Source organism: Notolepis coatsorum, assembly GCF_963971535.1.
Source record: "Notolepis coatsorum genome assembly, chromosome: 3".
Classification (NCBI taxonomy): Eukaryota; Metazoa; Chordata; class Actinopteri; order Aulopiformes; family Paralepididae; genus Notolepis; species Notolepis coatsorum.
The window spans coordinates 204,536,165-204,556,164 of NC_140167.1; the positions used below are offsets into that span (position 1 = coordinate 204,536,165).

General features: G+C 43.0%; 1 protein-coding gene across 1 annotated transcript in view; it reads right to left on the bottom strand.

Annotated features, from left to right (window-relative positions):
- patj (PATJ crumbs cell polarity complex component) overlaps nt 1-20,000 on the bottom strand; it is a gene marked incomplete at its 3' end in the record, with an annotated part of 330,847 nt that overhangs the window by 156,968 nt on the left and 153,879 nt on the right. Inside the window, 4 exon segments of the mRNA XM_084311517.1 lie at nt 2,248-2,384; nt 2,387-2,468; nt 16,517-16,591; nt 18,843-19,058. Of these exon segments, the coding sequence (XP_084167643.1) occupies nt 2,248-2,384; nt 2,387-2,468; nt 16,517-16,591; nt 18,843-19,058 (510 nt within the window).

Here is a 20,000-nt window from a genome sequence, read left to right on the forward strand (position 1 = left end):
GGGAAGGTTTTCTGTAGTATTATGAATACCAGACTTTTTAAACTTCCTTACCAAGCACAATGTCTTGAGTAAAAGCCAAATTGAAATTTATACCAAAACACCGCACAACCGATCATATTTACAACCTACATACCCTAATTGATAAACATATAAACCAAAATAAAACCAAAATATATGCCTGTTTTATTGACTTTCAAAAGGCTTTTGATTCTATTTGGCATACAGGACTGTTCTATAAAGTTATAGAGAGTGGTGTAGGGGGTAAAACATATGATATTATTAAATCAATTACTCTGGTAATATGTGCAGCTTAAAAAATGGCAAAAAAAGAACAGAATTCTTTACCCAAGGGGGAGGCGTTCGTCAGGGCTGCAACCTCAGCCTGGCACTCTTCAATATCTATATTAATGAATTGGCTAATATACTAGAAAAGTCCTCTGCCCCCGGTGTAAGTCTCCACAATCGGGAAGTGAACTGCCTGCTCTTTGCAGATGACTTGGTTGTGTTGTCCCCCACAGCAGATGGCCTACAGCAGAGCCTGGACCTGCTAGAGCATTACTGTCAGACCTGGGCCCTGGCAGTAAACCCAAAAAGACCAAAATAATGATATTCCAAAAAAGATCCAGATCTTAGGACGTCCTACCAAAGTTCTCAATTGGTACAAAACATGTAGAGTACTGCACACATTACACCTATTTAGGCCTAAAACTAAGTTCAACTGGACATTTTAAGGAAGCGTCAATGAGCTGAGAGGGAAAGCACGCCGGGCCTTTCTACGCCATAAAAAGAAATACCAATTCGAATCTGGTTAAAATTAATTGAATGTGTTATTGAACCAATTGCACTCTATGGCAGTGAGGTGTGGGGTCCACTTACAAAACAAGACTTTACCCAATGGGACAAACACCCCATTGAGACCCTGCATGCAGAGTTCTGTAAGATTATCCTACATGTCCAGAGGAAAACTACAAACAATGCATGCAGGGCAGAATTAGGCCGTTACCCACTAATACTAAAAATACAAAAAAGAGCAATTAACTTTTGGACACACCTAAAACGAAGTGACCCCCTCTCGTACCATTATCAAGCCCTGCAGTGCCAAGAGCTGAGGAGCATCAGGAACCCCCTTACCCAGCTGGTCCTGAGGCTGAGTCCACAAACCTGCTCTCTTAACACACCTCAGGAACAGAACACATCACCTATCAGAATAAATCAAATTACTACACAGCTAAAACAAACTACATCACCTATTGGAAAACACAAACAAAAGCACAGAGCAAAATGCAGTGCTATCTGGCTCTAAATCGACAGTACACCATAGCAGATTATTTGAGCATGGTGACTGATCAACAACTAAAAAGAACCTTGACTAAATACAGACTGAGTGAGCACAGCCTCGCTGTTGAAAAGGGGAGGCACAGGAACACCTGGCTCCCTGCAGAGCAAAGGCTATGCAGTCATTGCATCCTCATGAGCCTGAAACTGAGTTGCACTTCCTCACCAAATGTGAAAAATATAAAGATATTAGAGAAACGCATTTTAAAAAATTTGAACTAATAACAAAAGGTTTTCTTGCACTACCAGATACAGGAAAACTACCAGTCCTACTAGGGGAGGACTCAACAAGCTGTGAGCTAGCAGCAGCCTATGTTGCTGCCTGCCACAAACTGAGGGACAGTGGTGACAGTCACCTGACATGTTTATTGCCGTAATATTTTATGTTCTATTTTATGATGAACATTTTTGTATATACTATGACATTAATATGTGTTTTGTAATCCATGCTTATGTTATCAACCATTTGCTTTGGCAACATGTACAAGCTGCGTCATGCCAATAAAGCCACTTGAATTGAATTGAATTGAGAGAGAGAGAGAGAGAGAGAGAGAGAGAGAGAGAGAGAGAGAGAGAGAGAGAGAGAGAGAGAGAGAGAAAGAGAGAGAGAGAGAGAGAGAGAGAGAGAGAGGGGAGAGGGGAGGAGGGGAGGGGGGAGGGAGGGAGGGAGAGAAGGGGGAGAGCGAGAGATGTCTCATGTTCCCACCACACGTCAGGGATGAGAGAGAGAGCGCGAGAGAGAGAGGGTGGAGAGAGAGAGAGAGAGAGAGAGAGAGAGAGAGAGAGAGAGAGAGAGAGGGGGAAGAGAGAGAGAGACAGAGAGAGAGAGAGAGAGAGAGAGAGGGGGAAAGAGAGAGAGGAGGGGGAGAGAGAGAGGAGTGGGTGGGGTTGCTAGTTCAACTCCCTGCTCACCTGGTAGTCGAGGATGCTGAAGCCCATGCCTCTGTCTTTCTCCTTCTCCAGCTCCAACACCAACACGTCTGGGGACCACAGCGCCAACTCTCCTCCTCCTCCTCCTCCTCTTCCTTCTCCTCCTCCTCCTCCTCCTCCTCCTCTTCCTCCTCTTCCTCCTCCTCTTGTAGGGCTTCCGTCAGAGGCTCCTCCTGTGGCACATCCTGCACGGCCACTGGTTCCTAGGAGATAGTGAAACAAATTAATCCAATAGTCATTTTAATTAACACATCTATGAGAATGACTTCCAGTCCAATAGTGTTGCTCCCCAGCAAATCAATGTAAACTATTTAAACAACCTTTCAATTAAATCATCATACGTCTTCATCAACTTAGATCATAGCAAGCAACACATGAGAAAAGAACACAAGGTCATATACAACATTATAAAGGGATAGTCCACCCACTTTAACATGCCTATCTGCACTGCCATAAGCACCTGGGTACAATACCTGAATGTCCCTAAAAACAGGGCAGAAACGTGCCCCTTTATATTTTATATTTAACCTTTATTTAAACTCAAAAGGCAACTGAGGTTTCCCTGATTTACAGTGATGCCAAGTGTACATACAGAAATAAGCACCAAAAAAGAGCATATCAAAATCACACAGCACATAAAATCATAACAATAAGACAACAAGTAAAACCTGATTGACAAAGGTTGGAGATAAAGGTTTTAAATTCTGCAACAGAGGAGAGAATCTCAAACTTTAAGGACCGTTGGAGTTCATTCCATGAGCTGGAGGGGCATCGTAGCAAAATGCAGTTTACCCTGTTCAGAGCAAACTGGACCTTAAGGACCAGCCAGTCACTAGAACGGGTTCCATAGGTTAAAAAATTCCATTCCAATAATGATGTAGTTTAAGGAGGTAGCTTACCAATAATGATGTAGTATAAGGAGGTAGCTTACCAATAATGATGTAGTATAAGGAGGTAGCTTACCAATAATGATGTAGTATAAGGAGGTAGCTTACCAATAATGATGTAGTATAAGGAGGTAGCTTACCAATAATGATGTAGTATAAGGAGGTAGCTTACCAATAATGATGTAGTATAAGGAGGTAGCTTACCAATAATGATGTAGTATAAGGAGGTAGCTTACCAATAATGATGTAGTATAAGGAGGTAGCTTACCAATAATGATGTAGTATAAGGAGGTAGCTTACCAATAATGATGTAGTATAAGGAGGTAGCTTACCAATAATGATGTAGTATAAGGAGGCAGCTTACCAATAATGATGTAGTATAAGGAGGCAGCTTACCAATAATGATGTAGTATAAGGAGGTAGCTTATCAATAATGATGTAGTATAAGGAGGTAGCTTACCAATAATGATGTAGTATAAGGAGGTAGCTTACCAATAATGATGTAGTATAAGGAGGTAGCTTACCAATAATGATGTAGTATAAGGAGGTAGCTTACCAATAATGATGTAGTATAAGGAGGTAGCTTACCAATAATGATGTAGTATAAGGAGGTAGCTTACCAATAATGATGTAGTATAAGGAGGTAGCTTACCAATAATGATGTAGTATAAGGAGGCAGCTTACCAATAATGATGTAGTATAAGGAGGCAGCTTACCAATAATGATGTAGTATAAGGAGGTAGCTTATCAATAATGATGTAGTATAAGGAGGTAGCTTACCAATAATGATGTAGTATAAGGAGGTAGCTTACCAATAAGGGCCTTAAAGATGAACAAATACCAGTGTTTGTTGCGCCTCTCCATCAGAGAGGACCAACCAACCTTCTCATGAAGGACACATGAACCACCCACTGATGTAGCTCCCGGTACGGTTGCTCAACGTGGACGTGGGTGTAAGAAATGTTAAGAGAGGCCTTCCTTAAAACTGACTGTAGGCAGTGTTGATGCCACAGCCACTGTATGTAGTGTGTGGGCTCTATTCACCGCCCCTCGTTAATGCAGATCATGTGGGGCATCCGACATTAACTGTTGGCATGTCACGGGCTACCAATCATCAGGCTAAACAAGACAAGAAAAACAATAGGCTTGATGATACTACTGCCCGGTCTGAGGTTAGAGACATAAAGAAACGCATTTTCCTGGGCATCTTACGTGCCTGAAGCTAAGCTCTAAAACAGTCATATCAATAATAATGCCCAACAAAGCTGCACATTAACATATTTTAATGGAGAAGGTGGAGGCAGAGAACCAGGCAGGTTGCCTCCGCAGAGTTATTAAAATATGTTAATGTTCAGCTCAAAGGGCAGTATCCCGCTTATATGATTGCCAACGGCCAAAAATTTAAATAAATAAATAGAAATAAGGAGCATCTATTCGTGTTTCCATGCGTTTTCAACATTAACACATTGAGTGCCACACCCCTTCCGGGAAGTGACCTGGCCTTGCCGTCCATTAACCCCATGTAAACGTAGTTGTAGTTTGTAGAGCTAAACCTATATTTTATAGTATAGCTATGGGTCTAATAACGCCGTCGAGTGTCAGTGAGTTGCTTCCAGTCAACGTGCAAAAAACTGATTATTTTTTCATCCGTACATTTCCGTTTTATACTGTTTTGAATATGAATATAGTTTGTGCTTCTGAGTAATTCCAGGGAAAAGACGCGAAAACAGCGTTTTTGTGTAATTCAATAAACAGTAATTTTTCGCCTGATTATCGAATCTTCCTGAAATCAACGCTAGATCATCACCATTATCCTTCCTCGTGCAAGCATGCAATGTGGTTTAGACCGGCATACCCCCCCCTCCTGCACCCAACGGAAAACAGCCACACACATAAAACACAGACTATAGCTTCAATCGCGGTAGAAATAAATATCATATCAACAATCAAATTTATATATAGTGTTCTTACCTTGTATCTGATGTAATGCAAAAAAAATAATCCAATTATATGATCGCCATTCCAGTTATCCACAGCGATCCTGTCTCCGACGTTGTTGGTCATTGCAACATGAATGGGCGGGCGGGGTCAGTTGTTCAAACCATCCCTACAAGCGTGTGTTTTGCCGGAGTGTTTAGGACCCGCCTCCACGCCGCAGCTCGGTAGAAAAAATAAACTAACCCGTTTCTAATGGGGTGCAATAATGGCCGAAGGCGTTAGATGGCGGTATAAGAACGTCTGCCAGCTCAGACACACTCAGTACAGCATGCACAAGGTGCCCCGCTGAATTATGAATGGCAATAGCGATTAAAAGAAATACTGTGAGAAAAACGTAGATCTACGTTTCCGGCACTCAACGGTTGGGCGACAGAAACGTAGTTCTACGTTAACACATTCGGGGCCATTGGGATTAGACAGGGCCCACTCTATACGGCCAGCATATCATAACAACCTTTCATTGTGCGTGAGGCTGTTTGTAGAGCTAAATCTATACTTTATATTATTGCTATCTGTCTCATTGTCAATTGACACTATAAACGGTCCCTTCAATATGCCTTAAATAAATAATTTTTTCATCAATACGTTCCCATTTTATAGCATCTTGAATATGAATGTTATAGCAGAATGTTCTGGGGTATTTCCTGGAACGCGAGATATAGGGTGCTAAGATATAGGGCGGCGTGGCTCAGGGGTAGAGCGGGTCGTCCAATGATCGAAGGGTTGGTGGTTCGAATCCCGCTCAAGCCCATGTCCATCCCACTGCCGTTGTGTCCTTGGGCAAGACACTTAACCTACTTGCCTCGTATGAATGTGTATGCATGTGAATGAATGTTGGTGGTGGTCGGAGGGGCCGTAGGCGATGATTATTCGCCACGCTTCCGTGAGTCTGCCTCAGGGCAGCTCTGGCTGCAATTGTAGCTTACCACCACCGGTATGACTGTGTATGAACGAATAATGGACTCTGTGAAGCGCTCTGGGGTCACTGGGGTGTCATGAAGAGCGCTATATAAATCCAATCCATTATTATAAGCTAATAACGTTAAATCTAATGGCGTTTCGGCTATAGACAAGCTAGAGTTAAAAATGCATGAATGCATGAAAAGGGGGGGGGCGGGGGACGTCGTTTCTGATTATTGATTACCAATAACGGCATTAGCCTCAGTAGCCTCATTCGCTGACCGGGTGGATGGCTATCAAAGCAAGGCCCGACCAAGCTGAAATTGACGTCAAATCGCTCTTACCTGTGGCCGGTTGGACTTCAAAAAGGATTTCCCAGTTATCGATCGCCATCTGGTAGATCCATATGTCCATTGGCTGATGCTATATTCCTTTACTGCATACTGAATTCAGCGTCCCAAAAACTATTTCTGGCGATCGGCTACATGCATAGCTTTAGGCTAACAGAAAAGTCCATTCATAATAAATAAAAGAAAAAACACTGGTTTGTAACAGGGAACACTGCATTATCGAGACAGCGCCCCTACGAGGATCTGGCCGGTAATGCACTTTTCCGAATTCCAAGAGTAGGGTAAATCTGCAGTGCCGCTCGTGACATTGAGTAGGATATTACAATGGAATAAAAGCCAAAACAACCTTGCCACGTATATATACGTGGTTGGCCCTTTAACACTTTGGATGCCAACAACGCTATAAGTCGTTAGTTCATGCCGCTAGTTGAGTGCCGCCAACAACATATAGCGTTTATTTGTCGTATATTTTTTTATTGGCAATTTGAATTCATATTTCATCAATCGAGCCTCACGCTAGTGTTGCAGAGTCTCTCTGAGCTCAATTGGGAAGATACCGCCCCCTATCGTCTCTCCCTGTGTAACTGCACCCCATTAGTTTAGACTGATGAAGGGGGGGGGGGGGGGCAGTTTCCTCATTTTACTTTTCCGTCAAGCCAACTGAAGAGACCAAGTGATCGCCGGCCCTCAGAACAGCGTGGAATATATATTTACAGTACCCAACGCTGAATCAATAAACGCGATCGATATTTGGAATGGCGATCAGGAATTGGAATCATCTTTTTGGATAACATCTGATCTGAGGTAAGGAATCTATTTGACCAGTCTTGGGGTAATCAGAGCTTTTTTCACAGATATATCAACGTGTCCCATATGTGTGTGTGTGTGTGTGTGTGTGTGTGTGTGTCTGTGTGTGCGCGGTGAGAGAAAACGGTGCTTTTTCAATGTATGTGATGTATAGATTGGGGAGAGATGACCACAGCTAAAATGGTAGATCGAAATGTGCATGGAAGCAGGAGACGGTGATAGAACGGTGGTGGAACCAGTGGTTTCACAGGCACAGGCCGCGTCAGCGAGGGTTTTGTTATGAATTCCTTAGAAGAACATCTGAGATTAGAGTGTACTGTCTCCCAGGACAGGAGGGAGAGAGGTTCATCTTAATGAAACGTGAGTTTATTAGTGTTAAAGGTTATGCAGTTGTCATGACAACACGTCGCATGACAACCAGAAGGCGGGGCCGTCGTTGCGACGACGAACATCTATAAGTCGAACGGTGTTTCCGGGTGTTGAGCAGACTAGAATCTGACTCAGACGATAATCTGACCGAGAGCGAGTAGGACTGAGATCAATTTGAGGACTCTCTCTCTCCTCTTATCACGAGAGAGGGGGGGGGGGGGAAGGAGGAAGAATGCCACGACATCATTAGCTTCGGCTAACACGAGGAGGGTTCAGGCTAACGAATAGGCCTGACCACTATTGGACTGAATAACAAAAGGACAATCTGAACACACCGAGAGATCATTAGAATAGACTCTTCAAGGACGATACAATTTGATAACATCTGATAACATGAGGTTCTGTTTATAGCAATAAAACAACGCTTCTCCTCATAAGGTATCTCACAGTGTCGAAGTGTCGAATTCTTACGGAAGTGGAGAAGTATTATGGTTTATGGATTGCACTAACGGGGGAAGATAAGGATCTTATCTACCAGTATCGGAGACGTCAGGACCATTAAAAGTACACAACGCAGAGGAATTGGATGGAGGGCCAAACAGACGAAGACGTGATACTGGCCAGTTTGATCAGAATCTTACAGTTGATGCCGTTGGGACCCGGATTTGCAAGAGATTAAAACAACGGGAGCAGTTGGTTGTTGATGACAGCCGGATTTGCAAGAGATAAGAACAACGGATAAAGACTTTTTCAATAATGGGGCGACAGTGGACAACAGTCATCAATGTGTGGGAGAATCATGATCGAAGCAAGGCCGGCCAGCCCTGGGAGAGAGCGGCGAGTCGAGCGGTCAGGAGGCGAACCAGCGCTGTAGGGGAAACAGCGCTCCGATCAAAAATGTGAGTTCACTGTGCACACGGTTGTTTTGATCTCTTAAGCCAAATAAAAACGAACAGATAGTGAATCCGTAAACGTAAACATTTCTAGTTCGACAGAGAGAATGCCAGCTGTGATAATATGAGCAGAGAGCCATGGTGAAAATCGAGGGTGTTATCTACAGAGAATGAAAAGCAAACGAGGCAGGCTGCACAGTTTTGGTTTAAGGAGGGTAAATGCGAGATGAGGAAAGGGGGGGGGGGGGCGCTTGAATCAGATCGAAAAATTGTTATGGCGGGACTGTTTTCATAACAGAAGGAAAGTCGAAAGGAGATTGTACCAGTGTGTATTATGTCCGATCAGGCAAGAGTATTAGTCTGAGGAAGCGTCCCCTGATAATGGATAGGAAAGAGAGGAAAAACAGCTGTGTTTTTAGGCCTTGGAAGGAAGGGCAGCGTTCGTTTGTTGAGAGAGTAGCCATTTGCACCGAGTCAAAATGGCCGCAGAGCCACGAGGGGTTTAGAATCAGGAAGTGACACGTCAACTAAACCACCATAGAGGAGGAGTAGGTCGCCACCTAGTGGTGGAGGGGGGGTAGTGCTGGGGAGTTTTCATTACCCATAGGGGAATATTTAGCACAGAGAGTGGATTATTATTATAATAATAATATTAGATATAGAGTTTAATCATACAATGGATTAAATAAGAATTGCACAGACAGAGGAGGTGCAGTTATTTGAATGGGTTAATTATGGAATAAAGATGGAAGTCCAGTGGGGCCTTCTCACACCTAATAAATAGGCAGAGTCTTGAGGGGACACGTCACCAGAAAGAACTGGCGCGCGCTGGGGGTCACCCGTGGGACAAACGTAGAGCGCCGAGTGGGTATCGTTTAGCTGCTGGTGTCACGCCGGAAGACAACAAAACAGGGAACAGCCCTGTAGGATTAGATATGGGTGTTGAGAAGGTGGGGGACTAATAGAGAACAAATAGGGGCTTGCAGAGGAAAAAAATATATAGAGAACGAGCTGCAGGCCCAAAGCCATGGTAGACTAATAGCAAAACAAGGGAAGTCGAATGGACAGACGACTGCCGGTGTTGTGTTTCTGCTTTCAAGGGGGGAATGACACCGACAGCGATGGAGATGGCCAGGAGGACAGACTGGAGGAGGAGGAAGCCGCAGGGGCCAGGCACCGCCTGGTACACAGATCATCCACGACGAGAGAGAGGAGACGGCGGCGGTGGAGGAGCAGATGTGGAGAGGACAGCCAGAGACACTGAGCAGTAGCAGACCAGGGGAGACATTTTTGCCTAGGGGACCGCGCCCTGGGAGGGGGACCAGCTCAGGAAAGGAGCCGTCACTGAAAGGGGCCCTTGCCCTAGAAGACGGAACCGGCCCGAGATGGGAGGTGTACTGTAAGAGAGGGAAGGGAGCGCTCTGATTTGGACGTGGGGTACCGAATAGGGGGGCCGAAGGGTTTAGGTGTGTCGTCTGAAAAGTTGCAATCTGTGTTTTTCTGTGTTTTTCTCTGTCTCTCTCTCTCTCTCTCCTCCATGACCGTTGTTTATCCTTTCTGGTTTGGGTGTGATGCGGGTAATGGAAAACAAAAGGAAAACAGCAGACGGCGGGGCCCTAATTGTTATGAGTCTATTTTTGTGTATAATTAATTGAAAAACCAAGTAGTCTTATGATTCTGAGGGGTGATAAGAATCAAGGGGGGATTGAGAGAAAACGGTGCTTTTTCAATGTATGTGATGTATAGATTGGGGAGAGATGACCACAGCTAAAATGGTAGATCGAAATGTGCATGGAAGCAGGAGACGGTGATAGAACGGTGGTGGAACCAGTGGTTTCACAGGCACAGGCCGCGTCAGCAAGGGTTTTGTTATGAATTCCTTAGAAGAACATCTGAGATTAGAGTGTACTGTCTCCCAGGACAGGAGGGAGAGAGGTTCATCTTAATGAAACGTGAGTTTATTAGTGTTAAAGGTTATGCAGTTGTCATGACAACACGTCGCATGACAACCAGAAGGCGGGGCCGTCGTTGCGACGACGAACATCTATAAGTCGAACGGTGTTTCCGGGTGTTGAGCAGACTAGAATCTGACTCAGACGATAATCTGACCGAGAGCGAGTAGGACTGAGATCAATTTGAGGACTCTCTCTCTCCTCTTATCACGAGAGAGGGGGGGGGGGGGGGAGGAGGAAGAATGCCACGACATCATTAGCTTCGGCTAACACGAGGAGGGTTCAGGCTAACGAATAGGCCTGACCACTATTGGACTGAATAACAAAAGGACAATCTGAACACACCGAGAGATCATTAGAATAGACTCTTCAAGGACGATACAATTTGATAACATCTGATAACATGAGGTTCTGTTTATAGCAATAAAACAGCGCTTCTCCTCATAAGGTATCTCACAGTGTCGAAGTGTCGAATTCTTACGGAAGTGGAGAAGTATTATGGTTTATGGATTGCACTAACGGGGGAAGATAAGGATCTTATCTACCAGTATCGGAGACGTCAGGACCATTAAAAGTACACAACGCAGAGGAATTGGATGGAGGGCCAAACAGACGAAGACGTGATACTGGCCAGTTTGATCAGAATCTTACAGCGGTGATCAGGAAATGAGAGAATCGATATTTCAGCCCGCTTCTATAGCATGCATAAGTACACATATACTATCGATAATCTAGCGTTTATTTGAAAACGATTCATAAATAGGCAGAAAAATGACAGTTTTTGTGTATGCCAGAATATTCCAGTAAATGCCGTTTATCACGGAATCTATATATTTTCCTGAAAAACGAGGGCTTTTCAAAAGGCTATAAAACGGAAATGAACCGATTAAAAAACAATCCGTTTCAACAATGTTGACTGCAAACAAGTCATTGATAAACGACGGGCAGATTAGACACATAGCCATAATTTAAGACAGAGATTATGCGTTCACAACGCTATCATTGAAGTGGATGGTGGCATTTAACCACGTTTTACCATGTTCACCAGTGGTAATCAATGTGTTAAGCATGGCACCGAAACACGTATATATGCGTGGTTGGCCCCGAATGTGTTAACGGCACCCAACGTGTTAACACTGAATGAATGAATCTGAATAATACCTGGAACTAGTTTTTGTTGTTTGTTGTCATCAGCTAGAAAGATAATGTTATGCTAGCAGGCTTTACGGTTGCTGGCATTGCATAACGTTTGCAAACAGTGAATATGATCTTAACAGTATGTTTAACACAAAGCTTAGGTAGCTATCCAACCATCTAATTTACCCCCCCAAAAAAATAAAATTCACGAACAAACAAACTGTATGTACCAGTACCGCCAACAGCAGCTTATCTGTTTGGGGTGTAAATTAGACAGCTGGATAGCTACTAGGGGTGGGACGGTTCACAAAATGGACGGTTCGGTTCATATCACGGTTTTGGGGTCACGGTTTTCGGTTCGATATACGTTAATTTAAAAAGAAATTTAACACTCAAATCTAAACATGCTTCTCATTTATAAAAAAAAAATGTACAGTGTTACAGTGTTTACAGCCTTAAATAATGTTTGGCACACAAAGACCGAACTGACTGAAAAATATAGGCTACATTTGTCAAAGTATTAACTTAGTGCAAACAAACAATATGCTCAGCCAGCACTAGACTTTCCTTTCTTTAACATTTTGTATGCCACTCACGGCTTTTCTCGGGTTTACGCCCCGACCGTTGAATGCCACGTCACGAGTATTCTCGTTTATTTTAAATTTTTATTAGCGATCTGAAATCATATTGCATCACGCGAGCCTACCGTTGGAGATCCAGGGACCGCCGGCGCTCAGATGTGAAAAAAGCGCCCCCTATCGTCTCCCAGATGGTAAATCACCCTTTTGGAATGGACTCAATGAAAGTGAATGGGAGAACGGATTTCTTACTCCACATTTTACTTCTCACTGATGCAGCCAATTCTGGAGCCTCTGAGCCACGGCGAATATGGGTTATACTGTACACACGATGGATCAATACAATTATCGATTTTTTCGAATGGCGATCGGAAATTGGAATAAACCATTTGAATACCATCTGACCTCAGGTAAGGAATCTATGTTATCAGTGTTAGGATAATCAGACTCGTTTTTACGGATATATAAGCGTTTATGTGATATGTGATATGGCTGTTTTGACTGTAAAAGCCATGAGGAAATAAGAGCAGCGATTATCAGCACACGGCACAAGCGTGCGTGCGCACACATATACTATCGATCATCTAGCGTTTATTTGAAAACGATTCATAAATAGGCCGACAAATGACAACGTTCTGGAATATTCCAGTAAAAGGCGATTATCATAGGCATGGGTTGTTTTTTCCCCGAAAACGGGTGATTTTCAAAATGCTATCAAACGGAAATGAAGCGATAAAAAAACAATCTGCCTTGACAATGTTGACTGGAAAATGATTCTTTGATAAGCAACGGGCAGATTAGACACATAGCCATAATTTAAAACATAGATTAGGTGATATTAACGTTAACATTGGCCGTGGATGGTGGCATTCAAGGGGGTAAAAAGGAAAACACGGCTGGCGCTCAAAGTGTTAATATAAACACAAAAAAACAATGTCAACCATGTTTAAATTCCCTGATTGTCAGTTCTGAATGGAACGATTAGTTTTCTGCTAACACACACACACTGTACTGTTTAAAAACAACACTGCTCTGTTCATTCTATTTTTAAAATAAGTACATTATCTGTCTACATTTATTTAGACTAACATTATTTAAATATTGAGTGCAACTGTGGTGGATTACGTAATTCGGTGAGTTGGAACTATCTATGGGTTGGCGGGTCCCCACGGACATTTTAGTGGCACGGACCTTCAGCTCAGGCAATGTTATCAGCTCCGGTAACGTTAGGAGTTCATAACATCACCATGCAGTAGGAAAGCGGCAATAGTCCCGGTTGGAGTTAGTAAAACACAGTTGTATGTTAGCCTTCTTGGATGTTGAATAAACGCCTATCATTGTCTTTAAACACCCCGCCTCTCAGACTCCCATTTCCTCCTCTGCTAGCTAGTAGCTACGGTAACATTTCATTGACTGTATTAGCTGGCGGGCTAGCGGGTCTACCATAGTTAAAACGTGCGTTGTGTTGTACAAACTGCTAACGCTATGGCAAGATGTGTGTAGGCCTATGTAATGTTAATGGCTATGTTTTTAAAGTCATAATGAAGATTGATTTATATTGTGCTTGCCATTTTTACACAAACTGACTAGCACCTGGCTGCAGTGCTGCTGCTGCCTGCAGCCAGTGCTCACCTCTCCCGGCTCCGCCAAATGATTTTTTTTATTTGCGCGTCATCTGAACCGTACGATAGACAGACGCCCCGAACCGTGGGGGTCGTACCGTACGGTACACGGTTCGAAAGCATATCGTCCCACCCCTAATAGCTACCCAAGCTCTGTGTTAAATATACTGCTAGCATAACATTAGCTTTCTAGCCGATGACAATATCTAGTGAGTCAGTCAGCGCACTCATTTAGAATGGTGATCAGACATGATTAGTTGGAATAAAGTAGCAGGCGTCCATTATCAACTCTTATCAACTCCATTACCAACCAATCAGAATGGAGTATTCACCCAGGCCGTGATAGAGGTAGAGTAGAACAGTGTGTCTAGGCAGAAGGAGACTAGGAGGAGAGTCCAAAATGACATCACGTCATAAATCAAGCTCTCTACACTGTCTGACATAATTATTTTTCAAATGTATTCAAGAATAAACATCATAACCATGTCACAACAGCAGTTATAATGTATATTTTCATCAATACGTTTGTTTACCAATAGGTTAAAGTGTTATTAGTTAGATTTTAGTTTTTTTTAAATGTGTTATCGCGGAAATCGGCCATTTTGAATTACCGGCCGTGGGTGAATGTAGTCATTTTGACTCATATTGAGAAGAGGACATCCAGAGCTTTCAATGAGCGTTGGAATTTTTCAAAACTACACTTCCCAAAGGCTTCTAGCTTTCTGAAAGCAAATCACTTCCTGATTATTATCTTTTATTTTTCTTATTACTCTGGATTATATACCACAAAACTGAACGTTATTGGCATATATTGGAGCACAGTCCCTTATTTTGAGCATTTAGCAACCATCCGATTTGAAATCAGTTACAAAATGGCGGAGCTCTTGCAAGAATAAAAAACCTACTGTACATACAGTAGATTTCATTATCTGTTCTTCATGCACGCCTGGTGATACTAAATCCAAATTGAACTCGGTCATTTGAAAGAGAAGATTTGGCCCAATCCATAAATGTGCGAATTGGCTATAATAAAATAATTTATAGGCCTGCTATTCTATATTCTATAATAATATTTAAAATTGCATTGGTCCGGATGGGAGAATCCAGTACTGTATCTACAAAACCTTCTGTTTAATCATCTTCCCTTTATTCATTTTCTTAGATTCTTTATACACGTGATCTCAAGAAGGTATTGAACGAGCTCAGTGGCAGTTTGTCATGTCTGGTCATTTTTAGCATGGTGTTATTCACCGTCAAAGATGCAAAGAAAAATCATAATTCATATTCTCCTTTGTTTCATCACAATTTAAGCAAGCCTAGTAACAGGCACAATATTTCTGACACTGGGAGTAAATTCACTGAGGCCCATAGATGTCCCTAGATACCAAGGACATGCAAATGGACCTTGTAGAAGTGGAGCAATATTCCATTTAATTAGGTATGTATTTTAGGCGGCTTTTCAGAAAATAGGGCTAGGGCTTAAGACATAGGTGTCAAACTCACGGCCCGCGGGGCCAAATCCGGCCCGCCACGTCATTTGATGTGGCCCCCCAAGAGCCCGGGTAAAAAATAAAAAATAAAAAATTACATTAATATTGGGTTAAAAAATAGCAGTGTTCAAATAATTGTGGGTTAATGCGTTAATAAAGCTTTAACTTTGACAGCCTTAGTTATTACACATTCTTACACATACATGTATGTTGAACATCTGAGGTAACAAAGGAAAAAAGCCAAAAGCACTTACTCCTCAGACATTCTTTGACAATTTTACAGCCCAAAATACAAAAAAGATCCAGGCGGAATAGGTAACAAAGGGTTGAAGAAATATTGTCTGAACTGTCAGATGCAAACTGGCTGTGTGACATAACCGAGCATCTCGCTCAATTGAATAAGAAGCTGTAGGGACGCAAACAAGTCCCACCCAAAACTTGACCAATATAGTTGTGAACTGAGACAACCCCTATTTTGTTATTTTTGAGTACAGTTACAGTTGTGTGTTCATGCAGACACATAATAGCAATTTCATTACGAATTGAAAATGGGGGACCCTGATGTAAACAAGTCGAAAGTCTTGGTCTGCATCCCCTTAACAATTGTGTGTATTGAGCTGTACTGTACTGTACCCATTCTGCAATCTGTTAATTAAAGTTAATTAAACTATCTTCCATTAGTTGGATGTATGGCCTCTGCAAGGTTGTGTGCAGCCATTTGTTTTTGTAACATCTGCTACATCTGTCCCACGTGTTCTTTGCAGCTCACAGTTGTTAGTTCTGCCCCTCTTGACTGTGACAAAAAGGTTTTGAACAAACTTAATGTCATAGCTTGTATTTGATGATATTCTTCTTTGTTATTTACTTGAATGGTTTGATCATTGATTGGTGGAGTAATATGGGGTTCTGATAAACAAAAATTATTTGTTAAAATAACATAAGCTAACATATATTTTTACATTTATGCAAATGAATATGCAATATGTATAACTTGAATAAGTAATAAATACAGAAACACCATGTTTAACAATGTGTAAATGTGTAGCTACATTTATTTTACATTACATTAACATTTATACGGTCTTTGGCCCTTTGAGGGCAACCATAATGCTGATGTGGCCCTCTGTGAAAATGAGTTTGACACCCCTGGCTTAAGAGGTTAATGGACACCGACCAACCAATCCTAATGGAGTATTCCCCCAGGCCGTGGTGCAGGTAGAGTAGAACAGTGTGTGGAGGCAGAAGGAGACTGGGGGGAGGGTATCTACCTGCTGCTGCCCCCTGCTGTCACCGTCTGGTAGCGCTGCTCTGCCCACCAGCAGGGAGGACAGCTTCAGCTCAATCTGACACACATGATAAACACACACACACACGATAAACACACACACACACGATAAACACACACACACACGATAAACACACACAGACACACACGATAAACACACACGATAAACACACACAGACACACACGATAAACACACACACACACGATAAACACACACAGACACGATAAACACACACAGACACGATAAACACACACACACACGATAAACACACACAGACACGATAAACACACACAGACATGATAAACACACAGACACAATAAACACACACACACACACGATAAACACACAGACACAATAAACACACAGACACGATAAACACACACAGACATGATAAACACACAGACACAATAAACACACACACACACACGATAAACACACAGACACAATAAACACACACACACACATGATAAACACACAGACACAATAAACACACACACACACACATGATAAACACACAGACACAGTAAACACACACACAGACACGATAAACACACACAGACACGATAAACACACACACACACGATAAACACACACAGACACGATAAACACACACAGACACGATAAACACACACACACACGATAAACACACAGACACGATAAACACACACAGACATGATAAACACACACACACACGATAAACACACAGACACACACGATAAACACACACACACACGATAAACACACACACACAAGATAAACACACACACACGATAAACACACACAGACACGATAAACACACACAGACACGATAAACACACACACACACGATAAACACACACACACACGATAAACACACACACGCACGATAAACACACACACGCACGATAAACACACACAGACACGATAAACACGCACACACGATAAACACACACACGATAAACACACACACACACGATAAACACACACAGACACGATAAACACACACACACACGATAAACACACACAGACATGATAAACACACACAGACATGATAAACACACACACACGATAAACACACACACACGATAAACACACACACACGATAAACACACACAGACACGATAAACACACACACACACGATAAACACACACACACGATAAACACACACACACGATAAACACACACACACGATAAACACACACACGATAAACACACACACACACGATAAACACACAGACACGATAAACGCACACAGACACGATAAACGCACACACACGATAAACACACACAGACACGATAAACACACACAGACACGATAAACGCACACACACGATAAACACACACAGACACGATAAACACACACACAGACACGATAAACACACACAGACACGATAAACACACACAGACACGATAAACACACACACAGACACGATAAACACACACAGACACGATAAACACACACAGACACGATAAACACACACAGACACGATAAACACACACAGACACGATAAACACACACAGACACGATAAACACACACAGACACGATAAGCACAGGTGAGAGGATCTGTGACTTGCAGTGATCAGACTAACGGAGTGAAAAGATGCGTGTGTAAATGGTAAACGGTGCATTTATATAGCAGCTTTAATCTAAAGCGCTTTACAATGTCTTGTTCCTCACATTCACCCATTCACTCACACACTCACACACCGACGGCGGAGGTTAGATCATGGAATGAACTCCAACTGTCCTTAAAGCTGGAGATACTCTGTTGCAGAGTTTAAAACCTTGATCTCCAACCTTTGTCAATCAAGTTGTACGTGTTTTAATTGATTGTCATTCTTACTTGTCTTATCATGATTTTATATTCTGTATAATTTAGGGATGTCCGATTTTATCGGCCTACCGATATTGGCATTCAAATGTAATATCGAAAAATATCGGTATCGGTTTAAATTTGTATTTATTATTATTTATTTTTTTACATTTATTTAAGCTTTATTTACCCAGGCAAGCAAGTAAGAACAAATTCTTATTTTATTTATTGTCAAAAGTAGGCTATGCATAATGTTGTGTTAATTCCACAACAAGAGATATGTAATGTTAATTACCTGAAATTATTCCGTTTTTGGGGAGGGGGGGGGGGGGGGGGGGGGACCCCGCATATATCGGTGTCGGTTGATAGCGGTATCGGAAAAAAGTGATCCCTAGTATAATTGTATCTGCCTTTTTGGCTTATTATTGTACGTCGTGCACTTGATGTGACTGTAAATGAGGGAACCCTCCGTTGCCTTTGGAGTTTAAATAAAGGTGTGAAGTGTGTGTTCACCTGGTCCAGGGTGGGGCCAGCAGACAGGGGGGTGCTGGGGCTGGGTTCAGGACTGGGGTTGCTCCAGGCCTGTGTCTCCATGTCCAGGTCGGGCTGGTAGTCGCTGCCCAGGTGGGCGGGGTGGCGGCAGCAGGCCAGCGTGAAGGGAGGGGGCACCTCCCGGAGGAACGCCACGGCCTCGCGACGAGACTTACCGTACAGCTGCACCCCGTTCACCTGAAACACACACACACACACACTCCATTAGAGGGATGGACCGATATCACCCACCGTGTAGTGGTTACTTCCTGGTCTATAGGGAGGTGTAGTGGTTACTTCCTGGTCTATAGGGAGGTGTAGTGGTTACTTCCTGGTCTATAGGGAGGTGTAGTGGTTACTTCATGGTCTATAGGGAGGTGTAGTGGTTACTTCCTGGTCTATAGGGAGGTGTAGTGGTTACTTCCTGGTCTATAGGGAGGTGTAGTGGTTACTTCCTGGTCTATAGGGAGGTGTAGTGGTTACTTCCTGGTCTATAGGGAGGTGTAGTGGTTACTTCCTGGTCTATAGGGAGGTGTAGTGGTTACTTCCTGGTCTATAGGGAGGTGTAGTGGTTACTTCCTGGTCTATAGGGAGGTGTAGTGGTTACTTCCTGGTCTATAGGGAGGTGTAGTGGTTACTTCCTGGTCTATAGGGAGGTGTAGTGGTTACTTCCTGGTCTATAGGGAGGTGTAGTGGTTACTTCCTGGTCTATAGGGAGGTGTAGTGGTTACTTCCTGGTCTATAGGGAGGTGTCGTGGTTACCACCTGGTCTATAGGGAGGTGTAGTGGTTACCACCTGGTCTATAGGGAGGTGTAGTGGTTACTTCCTGGTCTATAGGGAGGTGTAGTGGTTACTTCCTGGTCTATAGGGAGGTGTGCGTCTCTACTTTTCGTAGCTCCATTTCTGCAGACCCCTCTCTGATTGGTTGAGCCCATTTCTGCAGACCCCTCTCTGATTGGTTGAACGAAGCCCCTCTCTGATTGGTTGAGCGAAGCCCCTCTCTGATGGCAAAAGGCGGATGTAATGTTATCATATCAAGAAGATAAAAAGAAATGTACTACCAGATTCGCGTATAACGTTATTTCGCGTGACTCCCCACTTACTTTAACTGTACCATGACGCACTCCCCACTCACTGTA